Source organism: Dicentrarchus labrax, unplaced genomic scaffold, assembly GCF_905237075.1.
Source record: "Dicentrarchus labrax unplaced genomic scaffold, dlabrax2021, whole genome shotgun sequence".
Taxonomy (NCBI): Eukaryota; Metazoa; Chordata; class Actinopteri; family Moronidae; genus Dicentrarchus; species Dicentrarchus labrax.
Genome location: NW_026136712.1, coordinates 14,262,131 through 14,274,979, shown reverse-complemented (window position 1 = coordinate 14,274,979; position 12,849 = coordinate 14,262,131). Strand labels below are relative to the sequence as shown.

The following is a 12,849-nucleotide window of genomic DNA, read 5'->3' as shown; positions in this document are numbered from 1 at the left end:
CAAGTGAACACACAAATGCAAGTCACCACACAAACATGACACACACACACACACACACACACACACAGTGTCTTGGATATGCTTACGCTTGTGCACACACTAAGTCAGCAGGGTTGTATTGACAAGGTACTTAATGTGCTTATTTATAAGTAGATCTCATTATTATTCTATTTAGTTTGAATAGAGGAACGTACTCCACATTGCATATAGTGAAATCAGCTCAATTTTCCACCTTTTCTTCCTCTCACCTGAATGGGGTTAACTTTGCCAGCTGCAATCCTTCCTCACCTACCCTCTTTTACATCTCAGCACTCCTCTCCAGTTTCCCTCTCTCTTACCCACTTTCCCTCAGAGAGTGCCCCCCACCCCCCTTAGCACTGCCCCTCCTTACATCCAGCCAGCCAAACAGACAGGTAGGCAGACACAGAAAAGACCAAACACAGGAAGGGGGCCCAACCCTGACGGCACCCTCAACGCAGAATGCTTAAAGACCACAACATGGCAGTGGGCCTCGCACAGGCGATTTCAAAGGAAATCAAACATCTCCTTTCAAAACGGTCCACGGTGTCTACTGAGAGTACCTGCTCTCTCTTTCTTTAGCTTTCTCTCTCTCTCTTCCTTCTTCCCATGAGTCTTCTTTGCACCCCCCGTAAAAAAAAAAAAACACCCCCAAAAAACTGTACACACACACACACACACACACACACACAAACTCAGTGGGCTTTAAAGGCAGTTTGTGGGGCAAAAGTAAAGTAAAAAAGAAATCGAGATGTAAAGACACAGGATGGAAGGGCTGGTTAACAGGTCTTTTGCATTAAAGAGATAGAAGGTGAAGAAGGTATAGTTTTAGTATAAAACCCAAAACATGAGCATACACACACACACACACACACACACACACACACACACACACACACGCAAACCTCTATGCTCAGCAGGGGGTGTGGCCTTTTGTTTTGCTTTTATGGTACAAATAGAAGTCAATGGAAGGTTTCAACACTGGGTTAAAGCAGTGTGCTCCTAACTCTGAACCCGTGAATTGAAGAATGTGATTTAACCATTCACCAGGCTAGTTCACACAGCACGATGGAAGGGGGTGCGATATTTGTTCCTTAAATGAGTAATTTATATCCCTGAATCAATAACTCTACTGTATGAAATTTGAGGCTATGAATTACCATTTTCAGGGAACAAGATGAGCAATTTGTGTGCACAAATTCCCCCAAGTGAATAACCACATTTGCACTCTTATTTATGTATTGATCAGATAGATACATATTTTTTTCCCCTATAGTCCATGATCTTTGTTGAACATTGTTTGTGCATCTATCTGTAACCACAAATTAGGCACCATGAATTAAGTAATTTGAGGCCACCTCAACACGGAAACGTTTGCTTGAGCTGTCCAGACTAACCATGACAAGCTATAACCTCATTGCAGATAGTTACAATAACTAAGCTACTCATTTAAGGGAATTAAATAAGTATTTTCAGGCTAGGATTTAGTCATTTGAGAGCTAAGATTGTTCATATAAAAGGATTAATGGTGTCATTTGAGGAAACAAATTAGTCATTTCTTTTCCCTTATCATTCTCAGTAAGCCTAGGAACTTTAATGCTCAAAATATAATTATATCTTCATTTTGCACTTTTCATCCTCAAGGCTGAACTTCTTCCCTTGCCATTAAGTGAAGAACTAAATGCCCTCTTTTGCTGCTATAGATTGAAAGGATATGGATCAGAGACTATTTTGAATTTCATCAAAAATGCATTTTATAATAATGGTAACAGAATATGTACGTATTTCATTCCTGAAAAGTCACCTAGGGTGTCTTTGGAGAATGTTCTGCTTTTGAGCTGTACATTTAAAAAAAAAAGATAGGAAAAACATCTTCCTCTGGTTCTTACCATATAGACAAACGCTGAAATTTTAGTGCAGAAGAGTGTCTAAAATTAGTTAGTTTCCATTTCAGGTTAAGGAGGAAAGTATGCAATTTGGTGAGAGACTGTGGAGAGAGAACGTGGAATGGAAAGAAGGAATGATTCAGAGATGTATTTTGGGAGAAAGTGTGAAGTATCTAGGGGACAGATCTGTGGGTAGAGGCAGACATCAGGCAACTGCAGGACTTGTTGTCTTTGCCAGAGGGCCCAAACCCCATGTCCCCCACCTCCTACCCTGTACCACATGTATCCTTGGCTCTCGCAACCTGCATCGCACAAACCCAGGCTGCCAGAGGGTAGGAAAGGAGGATGGAGGAAGAGGAAGAAAGTAGCAGTAAAGGAGGGGTGGGAAGAGAGGGTGAATTGCAAGCAAGAGAAGATGAGCCAGAACAAACAGGAAAAAGAGTTTTGCTGGAGCCATTGTAGAAAAGAGGAAGGTTGGAAGAAGAGATGTCAAAGTGAGAAATTAAAAATAGAATAGTATACAGTATGATACACTGATGAAAACACACTGAGTAAGAATGGCTTTATTGGGAAAGCAGTTATTATCTCAGAGAGAGATGAAGATGAATGACTCCCTGCTGACTCTAGAGAGAACCTCTGCAAAAATTCTTCCCCCACACTCCCTCATCATCCTCTAGAAATGCGACTACAGGTAGACGTTAGTGGCAGCTCACTCAGTGCAGTGTCAGCATTTTTTTTTTTTTTTTTTTTTTTTTTACAGTCACACTCACACCTTGTTGGCAACATATCTGCCAATTCCTTTTTCCATTGAAAGCCCCCACATTTCATAAGAGGATGGAATGAAAACATCTCTATGACCCCTTAGGAAAAAAGGCAGAGAGAAAGAAAAGAGATGAGATGGAGGAGGAAAAAGAGAAATATCCATGGCAATTAGCTCTGAATAGCCATGATCATTATTTCAACTGTGCTTTCAAGGACGCCCTGTGCTTGCAAGGTGCGTCAAAAGTAAAGGGCCAATCTCACTCTTTTCTATACCATTCTTACGTTTGCTTTGCAGAAAGATGAGCAGAAGGCTATTAAAATGACATCCTCCTAAGTGGAGATCTGCCATTGAGATATGTCAAGGCTCTAATTTATAGACTTCTATCTAAACATTTCGAAGCAAATAAAGATTTTATGCATAGGGGAGCAATTTATTTTAAACGTAACAGCAGTATGTTTAGACAAGGGGGTTTAGTAGGAGGTCGTCTCTAGACTGGTAAACCAGTACCCTAAAGGTAAAAAAAAAAAGCAAGCTTCTAAACAAAGGATCTCTCACTCTAGCTTGCAACCAACAAATTTGGGTGGAAAAATAAAGTGTCAAACTTTACAGGGCCTTCTCAACATGCCCTTGAGCAAGGTACTTTGCCTGAAGGCCAGTGGTGATACAAGGCTGTTTAGCAGTATAGCCTTACACAAGCTTACAGTACTACTGTAATAATTGTAATTCTTTTTTTTTTTTGTAAAAAAATCTGTTTGTACAGTATGTACAGTAGATCTGTTCTCAGTCTGTAAAAGTGTAACAAGAAAATACCTTTCTTTGTTTCTCCGTCTTTTGATTTTATTATATTTAATTGTTGTAGCAGCGTATTTTGTTGTCAGAGGACGTATTTATAGTCTTTACTTTTGTTGAGTTGTTGGACCAGAATGGAAACTAAAACCTGTCTTTCTTTCTCCCCCCAGCTGAGAGAAACAGACGCCAACCTGGGCAAGAGTTCTCGCATCCTTACTGGCATGCTGAGAAGGTAAGAGGCAGGTAGGGACCTTGTTTCTGCACCTCTCTGTATGTATCGTGCTCTAACTGTGCTGCTCTAAGTCATCAGCATCTAATAGATAATTAGATCAAAATTATCCATATTTTCACTTTCATTTATGATTAATCTTAAACACTTCCTGTTGGACACATTGCTTTCCATTACATTGCTTTTTCAGCAAACACAGATTGGAATGGATAGACAAATAAATGAAAATGTAAATAAATGGGTGAATGGATACAAAACATTTACATTTTACAGGAAATACCATAGTTGTATTGCAATCCCAGTCACCTGTAGTTGCTAGTTAAATTGTTTTTTTAATTCTGATTCTAATCATTCTGATTAGTTGTACAAACAAACAGTGTGAATGCCTGTTCTGTTACATACAATGGTATCGGTGCTAAGTACCAGAGTAGACCAAGAAAAGAGTTACCCAGCGTAGCATCCTGCAGAAAAGGGCTGGAAAAGACAAGTGCGCACTGTACATGTCTCTATTCTTTTCTACTCTTTGCCTTTGTTTTTAACAAAATGCACTTACAACCCATATCCAACTTGCAGTCTTTGTCTCTCTTGCGTGCTGGTTCATGCACAAGGCAGCCCCCAACAATCACACAAACACAGGCATTCACACGCAAATATTTCAATAGTCCTTGCATTATCTTATGCACCCGCCACCTAACACACACACACACACACGTGCACACAGTCACACACACACACACCGTAATGTCTTGTCACATCTCCATTTCATAAAGTGCCTGTGTGCCTACCCCTGAACCGTGACGCCACGGTTTTGTTTCTCGCTCCCTCTTTCTTGTTTTTTTTTTCTCCCTGTCGCCCACTGTGGATTTTGATTAAGAGTAATATGTAAATGACACCGACTAAATGTAAAATCCTGGGGCCAGGAAGGAAGTGCCAATTGAAATAGATGCTTCAGTGCCCGTAGACAATTTGGAGGGCGGCTCACAGGGCGGCCGGCAGTTACTAGAGAGGGAAGGCCTGAGAAGGGCTGTGACGCCGACTGTAACCAATATTTCTGCATATGTCTCCATTTTGTCAAGTCTGATTATGGGAAGAGGAGGAGGATCGCGGGGGGGTCAACTCGCCTGGCATGTCACCCAAAGCTGTCCAGAAATCATTCATCATTCCCTGGTCCTTCCCTCTCTTCCTCCCTCCACCCCCCTCTGGTGCTGAAGTAAATAACACACTTATTTCAATATTATCATATTAATGTTAAAGTTCAGCTGTCACGTAATGGGAAGACTTAATCAGACGTAGCATTTTAAGAGGCAAGCTGCCACCCCCCTTCCACTCTCCAGCCCCCTCCCTTGACGTGCCTCTCCTCCTCTGGTTAGCGCCCCGCTCAAATCAGGATTTATGAGGGCCTTCCAAAGTGGGGCCCGGCTGCGAGCCTCTTTGACTACCGCCCGCCTTTCTGCTTGATGGGAGCAGCGCAACACCCCCACCACCTTGCTTTAACGAAAAGTCATTTTTTTTCTTTTCGTTTCTTGGCTGTTAAATAAAAGAAAGTGTGTTTTGTTGTAAGGTTGTGGGCTGGAAACGTCAAATCTGAAGTAATTTATAACCAGAGATAGAGAACTGAGAGCAAAAAGTGAGTTCAGGATGGTTCAATGATATCTCCCACCCCCCCACCCCTTCAGCAATTCTTCCTCATTTCGCCATTCATTTCATTATTTGGTCCTCTGGTTTTCTGCCTTTTGATTAATTGTGTATTTGTGTGCGATGTCAGAGCAATTGTAGTTTCTTTACACTGTTGTTGGAGTTGGGGAGGGGAGTGGTTGGTTTGTCATTCCCCACTTGTTTGTCTCAGCTACAGAAGTATTGCATTGCTTTAGGTGTGCAATAAATATACAAAGGTGAGTGAAGTAAACTTGTTGAAGATGAGCTACTCCTTCGAGATGAGCCAGGCCTGCGCAGAATCAATCGCCGGCAATCACCGCACAATGCATGCCAGTTTGATTTTTGTCCAACTTGATGCAGATTTGCTCTGACTACATGCATAAGGGGGCAACAATAACCTCAAAAGATTGAGGTGGTTGCAATTTTTTAGAGCCACCCGCTGCAGTTGACAACAAACACCACCAGATTGTAGACTGCATGTCTCATGTTATGCAATGAAGGTTTAATCTGTTAACAAAGAAATCTTGAGTGGTTGATAATAATAAAGTTTATTTATATATCCGAACGGGGTCAGCAAACTACAGGTAGCCTGAAGATGATCTAAAAGGATGCAAATATTTCTATGACTTCCTCTATATTCTTTGAAGGCTGCTGGAAACTCTCCGACTTGACAGCAGCTTGTTGTTAGCGCCTCCTGCTGCTGCCACCTGATCTCGTCCACTTTCCAGGCGAGGCGCAGTACATCTCGATTGAGGCTAACCTTTCCTGTTATGTATTATGACCTCTGCACTTACACAAACCTGAGGTGTACACAGACATTCCCCCGTGCACAGGATGCTGAATATTCCATCTTTTGTTAAATTATTTCCCTTTTTGTTGTAAAATGAATTTGAAGGCCAATATCACATTTGTCCAGGCCAAGAGGTTTGGTCAATTGTTTTACATCAGTAGCACAGAGAAATAAGCATTTTTTTCCCATTTAACTGTCAAAATTAGCACATACATAAATACAGCAGCAATTTTAAGTTGATTATGAACAGTCAACAATTTGGTCTTGATCCATGGTCAAATAGACTTTGGTGTGTAAGTGGAGAGATGGAGGGTTGTATTATGATCCACTGGATAAAGGGTGTCCTTTTTCATTGTTGATGTGGTTTCTTTTAAACTCACACCTCTTCTTGAAGTGTCTTTATGGTGTGGTGGATATCACCCCAGCTGAGAAACAATTAGACACTCATTAAGCTAGCTGTCAGGGTTCAAGAAAGCCAATTAACTTAAAGAGTCTGTGAATATCACTTATAGTCAAAAAACATTCAGAGGCACACACATCTCAAATAGCTGTTGCTTTGTTTGAAAATTAATCTTTACAAATTTCTGACTGTGAAACTCATCACTGCCAATGAGGGTAATTAGTATAAAATACTGTTTATAGGTGCTGTTGATTGGCTGAGTCGTGGTTGATAACTAGTGTCACAAACACAGCCTGTCTCATTTTAGCTCTATTCATCTACTTAGTGGATGTCAGTGGTCTAGTGGTGGGCATCCAGGGCATCCACTCTTAGTTAATTTTTAATTCAATTTTCTGAAATCCTTTGGGTTTTAATTATATAGTGACAGGCACAGTGATCCCAATGAAGCAGAAAGGCAATCCTGATATTATATTAATATCTATGATCATCAAATGATCTATTATCATTTCGTGTAGTGTTTAGCACTATCACCATCCCGCCAAAGGGACATGAAAAAAAAAAATGAAAGTTTCTAGTGAGCACAAAGTATCTACTAGATAGTATCGTCACTAATAGTATCGTGCACAGAAGATAGTGCTCACTAGATAGTATCTGGCTCAAGATAGTAAGTGCACAAATAGTGACTAGATCCAATCAGTGCAAGATATGGATGAGTGTTGGCTCATTAAATATTAAAATTAGCCATGTGTTAATAGGTACAACAGAAAATGTAACCAATGAAATTACTTATTACACATTTAAGCCAATACGTATTAAACTAACAAGGTAATGTGTCAAAGGTGGACTGTTTTGTTATTTTCTCAAAGGAGGACAGGCATTTAAATGCGGACTGTAATAAAAGGTTAAGATTAATTTACATTTATTTTTACTTACAGACAAATTAGTTTAATACTCATTTGAATATTAAAATTAGCCATGTGTTGATTCACCACAATATGGATAGTATCAGTGCGCACAGATAGTAGTAAGTATTGGCTTAAAATGTGTTCAAAATAAGTAATTTCATTGGTACATTTCGTGTTGTGACCATTAACACATGGCTAATTTTAATATTTAAATGAGCCATGCATTCGCCACAACACTCCATCCATAGGATCAGTGCGCACTAGATCCGTATCTAGTGAGCACAAAACTATCTAGTGAGCACTAGATACTATCAGTCCACTAAAACGTTGATTTTTTATGCCCTTAGGGGCCCGATCCCCTTTTGTACTACAAAGAAAAGATTTGGGGACAGCAAGTTTATCAACTTAAATTGGTTGCATTTCTTATTAAAAGAAGTTGATTTTTAGGGTAGATATCTTGATATGGGATGACAAAAAAAATATATGGGAAATGCAATTTAAAATATTAACAGCACCTTAATCTTATAAGCAGGTAAAGTACTTGTCAGCATCTTAGAACACACAAGATTGTTCAACTGAACAAAAGATTGATTTGTCGGGGACTGAATTTACCCAACAATAATTCACCCCGATTATAAAATAAGATCGGGGGGCATTGATATCTTTTATCTTTTGGCAATAGCAGTTTTCTTTTCTTTGAGTCTTGATCAGATTCACAGGATTTATAAATGTACACTTTGTTTAGGAGTTGCTCTTTGTTACCCTTCCAATTTGATCAAGTTTGATAGACGTTGTTACAGCTCACAGTGTGGATCACTATGCCTGATTAGAGCAGCCACAGACCTTTTTGAGAATACCTCTGTTGTTTACCATGACACGCTCAGTGGCTTCTTGTAAATACAAAATTGCCCTATGACTGTAGCTTGAGCTTTCCTGCTGCTGTATTGAACATCCCAAGCATCTCACCCACCACGGTCAGAACAGTTGGGAATGGGATGCAGCTCCAGACCCAGTTAGGACCATTGGGGCTCATGGCAGCTTCACGGAAGGAGGGGGCACAGTGAAGGGCAATGAAGCAGGGAGGATGATGGGGGGGAGGATGTATATTTTGAAGCAGAGGGGTTGTCTGCTCTCGCTGGCAGCTGATCCCACATGCAGGTGGTCGACTCAGTCGCCAGGCAGATCAAAAAGTCAAGGCCCCGGGTGGACCTCCCTTTGAAATGGGAATGGGGCCTAGATATCAGACAGAAAACATAAGCAAGCTCCCAGCCACAGAACAGCTCCATATTCATGGCTGGGACTGGCAGTAGCGACGGGCAGACAGGATGGACAGAGCCTCAGCCTTCAGAAGAGGACTCATGCACACTCTGGACACTGATTAAGAGATCAGCCCATGAGCTGGGGTGAGGATGATGCAGTAGCTCACAAGCTAATGCAGCCGCACTGTTACCAAGACACTAACATCTTTTCTTGAGACGTGTCTTGACATGCTGTCTTAATGTGTGGCTAAGTTTATTTCTCTGAATTTACACAGTTACATGTGGCAAGTTCAGTGCAAATATAGTGAAGCTTACTAAGAACAACCCTCTGAGTCCTGTTTTTACTGTTTATTATTTAAATCTATTCATGTGACTAATTGGCATAGGAACAGTATATACAACTGATCAATGCCTATAGCAAAATCAAAAGTTTCTTGCCTGCGTTATTCACAAGAAACTGTTTTTTCCTTGTTTGCTTGGCCCAATAAACCAACATGTGATCAATGTCATGAGCCAAGAGACCAAAGTGCGTGGCCCCAGAAAAGCATCTGGAGAAGGGAACTTTTGATTCCCTGAGATGTGTAAGTTTTGCCTCTCTCCTGTATTATTGGCAAATATATACACTCTCTCTATCCGTCTGTCAGGAATATTAACTACTGGGATATGTAGGTCACATAATTAATGGAATTCACTCTACCAGTGAGCTTTGGTGGGATCGGAGTCTTGGGGGCCCTCTTGAAGTCTTGTTATGAAGTTGAACAAAAAGATTAGATATTTTTAATTGAAGCTGAAAGATGTGGCACATTGCAGTACAGATGTTTTTTTTCGTCCTCCCCTTTTCTTGTTTTTACATTTAATTTCATTTATTTGTGTTGCCCTGTTTTTGGGCAGAGGCCAAACTCCATTACATGTGCTGGGGTCAGGTGAGTCGGGGCAGTGGAACAGTGACAGACTCTCTGGTACTATGTTATATCATTATACCTACTATTACGCATTTATAATCCTACACACTCATATGCTACCTCTTATTCTATGTTTCATCAGAATGTTGGAATATACTCTATCTATGACATTGTGTAAGACATGTTGCCCCATTTTACATTCTATTTTACTTTGTATTACAGCTGAACTCATCACAGTAGCCATAGCTGAGCTTCATGTTTTCTGTCCCGAGAGTGGCAGATCACTCCCAGTGGATCCCACTCTCTCTGATCTCCTCTCCATGTTGCTGCCACGATAATTCCATGTACTACATTTAAACACATTCCCTTTGCTTTGCAATTTGTTCAGCCTGGCATCATTATCATCCCACTCAACCCCGTCGCTCCCTGCCCCCATATTGCTGCATCCCTCCGGGGGTCAGTCCTATCCCTGGCCTTTTTTTTTGCCCCCTCCACGGTAGCATTCTGTGCTTTTTATGTCCAGTCTGTTTTTATTCTGGCAAAAGAGAAAAGTGCCAAAGCATGAATCGTATCTGCCCCCACCGCAACCCCTAGATAAACTTTATACATATCAATGTATGAGCGCAGCTGTGTGTATGTGCATGCATGCACATTATGGTTATGTTCAGTGGATTCAGTATAGCATGTTAGCCTACTGTGGGAAGATATTTGGCGTCAGTAGCAGTAGTTCTTACTGTTGGCCATATTCGTGGTCCATTTGCTTTAGCAAGAAAAGCAAAAATAGATTTTTAATGGTAAATATATACCTTGCTCATCCACGTAGCCACGAGAGTCAGTGTGATAGTGAATTTCGTCAGCTGCTCGTGCCCACATCCCAGCGGACTGACAACTAAAATTTTTAACCATGCAGACTTTTTGCTGTGACGGGTGTACTGACCACGTATCGGACACCCAGAACAGAGTGTGCCATGAGCTGTCTTTGCTATTGTTGGCATCCGTGGACATGATTGGGACCCTTACCTTCACTCACCTCTCATGCTTTATAGAAGTGATCCCATCATCATGGTCCGGAATAATTGACATTTATTTTATTTTTTTTACATTTTACACCACATGGAGTATTGGATCTCACAACAGGTTATTTTATATTGAGGGGATTCTTTTATATGAGAAAATAATGATAGAAACATTTCGATATTTAACTGCTATTTTATCTTTATCAAGTTATTTCAGTTTTTTGGTTTTTGAATGTCAGATAAGTGTCTTGTTTGGGCATAGAAGCTACTTTTTAATGTTCTTGTGTGTCCATGTGTGTGTGTCTGTGGCTACAGGATGCTGCTGGGACAATGACAGGGTGCGCCTCAGCCTCATTACTCACTGCTCCTGAGCCAAACAAGCACCACTGCCACCTCTCTCTCTTTCTCGCTCTCCCTCCTGCTTTATCTCTGTCTTTTTCTCTTTTCCTCCACCTCGCCCATTAGAGAGTGCTGATGGGACGTTTTTTGCTGAAAGGAAAAGATGCACACACACACACAAGCCTGGGCTGTAGAGGAAGGGGTTGTTGACAAGGGCAAAGACGTGTTGTTGTTTTATATAAGGGATGCATTTGTCTGTTGAGGATTGACTCGCTTAACTGGCTGCCAAAGCCCCCTTTTTTTCCCTACATATCTCCCTCTCTCTATTATCTAGCCCATAGTGCGCTTCTTTTTTTCCTAGTTCAGGACATAGTTGAATTCTAATTATTCCACATGTGAAATTCTTCAGATTTTTTAAAAATAAACAAAATCATGCAAAAAAAAAAAAAGTCAGAGTTGGAGACAGATAGTTAGCTTTAAAGATGGTAATTCATATTGAGATAGATGGCATTTCAAAGTGCAGCAAGCAAATACTATGGTCTACTACTGTATCATCACAACTACTCATCACATCAAGGCTGAACTTGAGCATTCCAACAAAAAAAAAAAAACTCTTCACACCATCACTTCTCCAAATGCTCTAGGGGTCAACCAGCCACGACATTGAGGTGATGCTTCGTTTGACCCTGCTCATACCATCCTAGTTGATAGAGCTTCTTTTCTCCCCTCCTTTAACCCTGACAGACTGTCGTTCTGACGAGATGACTGGAGATCAGTGGCGCTCTCATCCCTTGAAGTGGCTCCAGGTGTCACTCCAAGGGTACCCGCCCTGTTTGATCTGCCGTCGAGCGCCTGTCGGGACGCGGCACCCTCTGATTTTCCGGTCAGAGGGGAAACAGGCTCTCCTGTCCAAAAGTTCCACTGCTACTTTTGAGTGACAGCAAGGGAGAGGGATTGGCAGCCGTAGAGCAAACCGTAGCCATAACCATTTGGGAATGGGCCGTTTCTTGTTGTCATTGCTCCCTAGCTCACGTTTAGCAACTATAGGGAACCCGCTCACATACCCCCTCAGGGGAGCATTGTATAGAGGTGATCTTGATTTGATATGCCAGGCCCCAGCAATCCAAACAACAGAAAAGGAAACAAAATAAACATCAGATGAAACCAAAACATTTTCACTGATCATGCTGTGGGCCTTGTCTTAAGAAGAAGAAGAAAAAAACATCCTCTCAAACATCTTCAGATGCTGTCCAAAGGAGGTCCTTGTCTTCACTGAGGAGCTGCACAAACAAAAAGGACAGATGAAACAAAATGGAGGAATGGAGGTATATATCTTTTCAGCAAGCATAGATGCCTGCATCCTTCCTCCCTTTCATTTTATTATATCCGTTACGTTTTTCCCCCACCTACTGTGAGCTTCTGTAGAAATTACAGGTGAGATCTCAGTCTGTGGCAGGGCCTGCCTTTCGTCTAGAGGGAGCAGAAGGAAGGGTGGGGGGTTTGAGGGGGGAGGAAAGACTGAGAAGAAGAGGAAAAAGAGATTCATGCTTTGCAGTACTGCTGTGTTGTTTGTGGCACTCTTCCCTTTGTGTGTCTGGCGATAACTTATTCAGCACAGGGCCATTCATCCAGGGGTTGAGCGCGGGCGTCCGTCAAGACGGAAAATAATGAGGCGACAGCAGCGCAGAGGATAGCTTTCTCCCTCTGCCTAGGTCGCCCCCCCCATCCTCTTCCTACTCCTCCTCCCCCTTCTCCATCTCCTCCTCCTCCTAGCCTCCCATTATCAGCCGATTTAAATAGATAATAGGGGGCCTTCTTCAGGACATTTTGAAGCAATTAGAACCTATCATATTGTCTCTTAACTGACTGTTGTTGCCTCCCAGCAAGCCATTGTGCA

The 12,849-nt window shown here is 41.6% G+C and overlaps 1 protein-coding gene across 4 annotated transcripts in view; it reads left to right on the top strand.

Annotated features, from left to right (window-relative positions):
- Positions 1-12,849, top strand: part of vti1a (vesicle transport through interaction with t-SNAREs 1A) — a 116,443-nt gene that overhangs the window by 76,087 nt on the left and 27,507 nt on the right. For 2 of the 4 annotated variants that reach the window (XM_051417364.1, XM_051417365.1), the window contains one exon: positions 3,627-3,688. In XM_051417364.1, the coding sequence (XP_051273324.1) occupies positions 3,627-3,688 (62 nt within the window). Of the gene's footprint in view, positions 1-3,626; positions 3,700-12,849 lie in introns of all 4 variants that reach the window. The other 2 variants (XM_051417367.1, XM_051417369.1) reach the window with 1 other exon arrangement.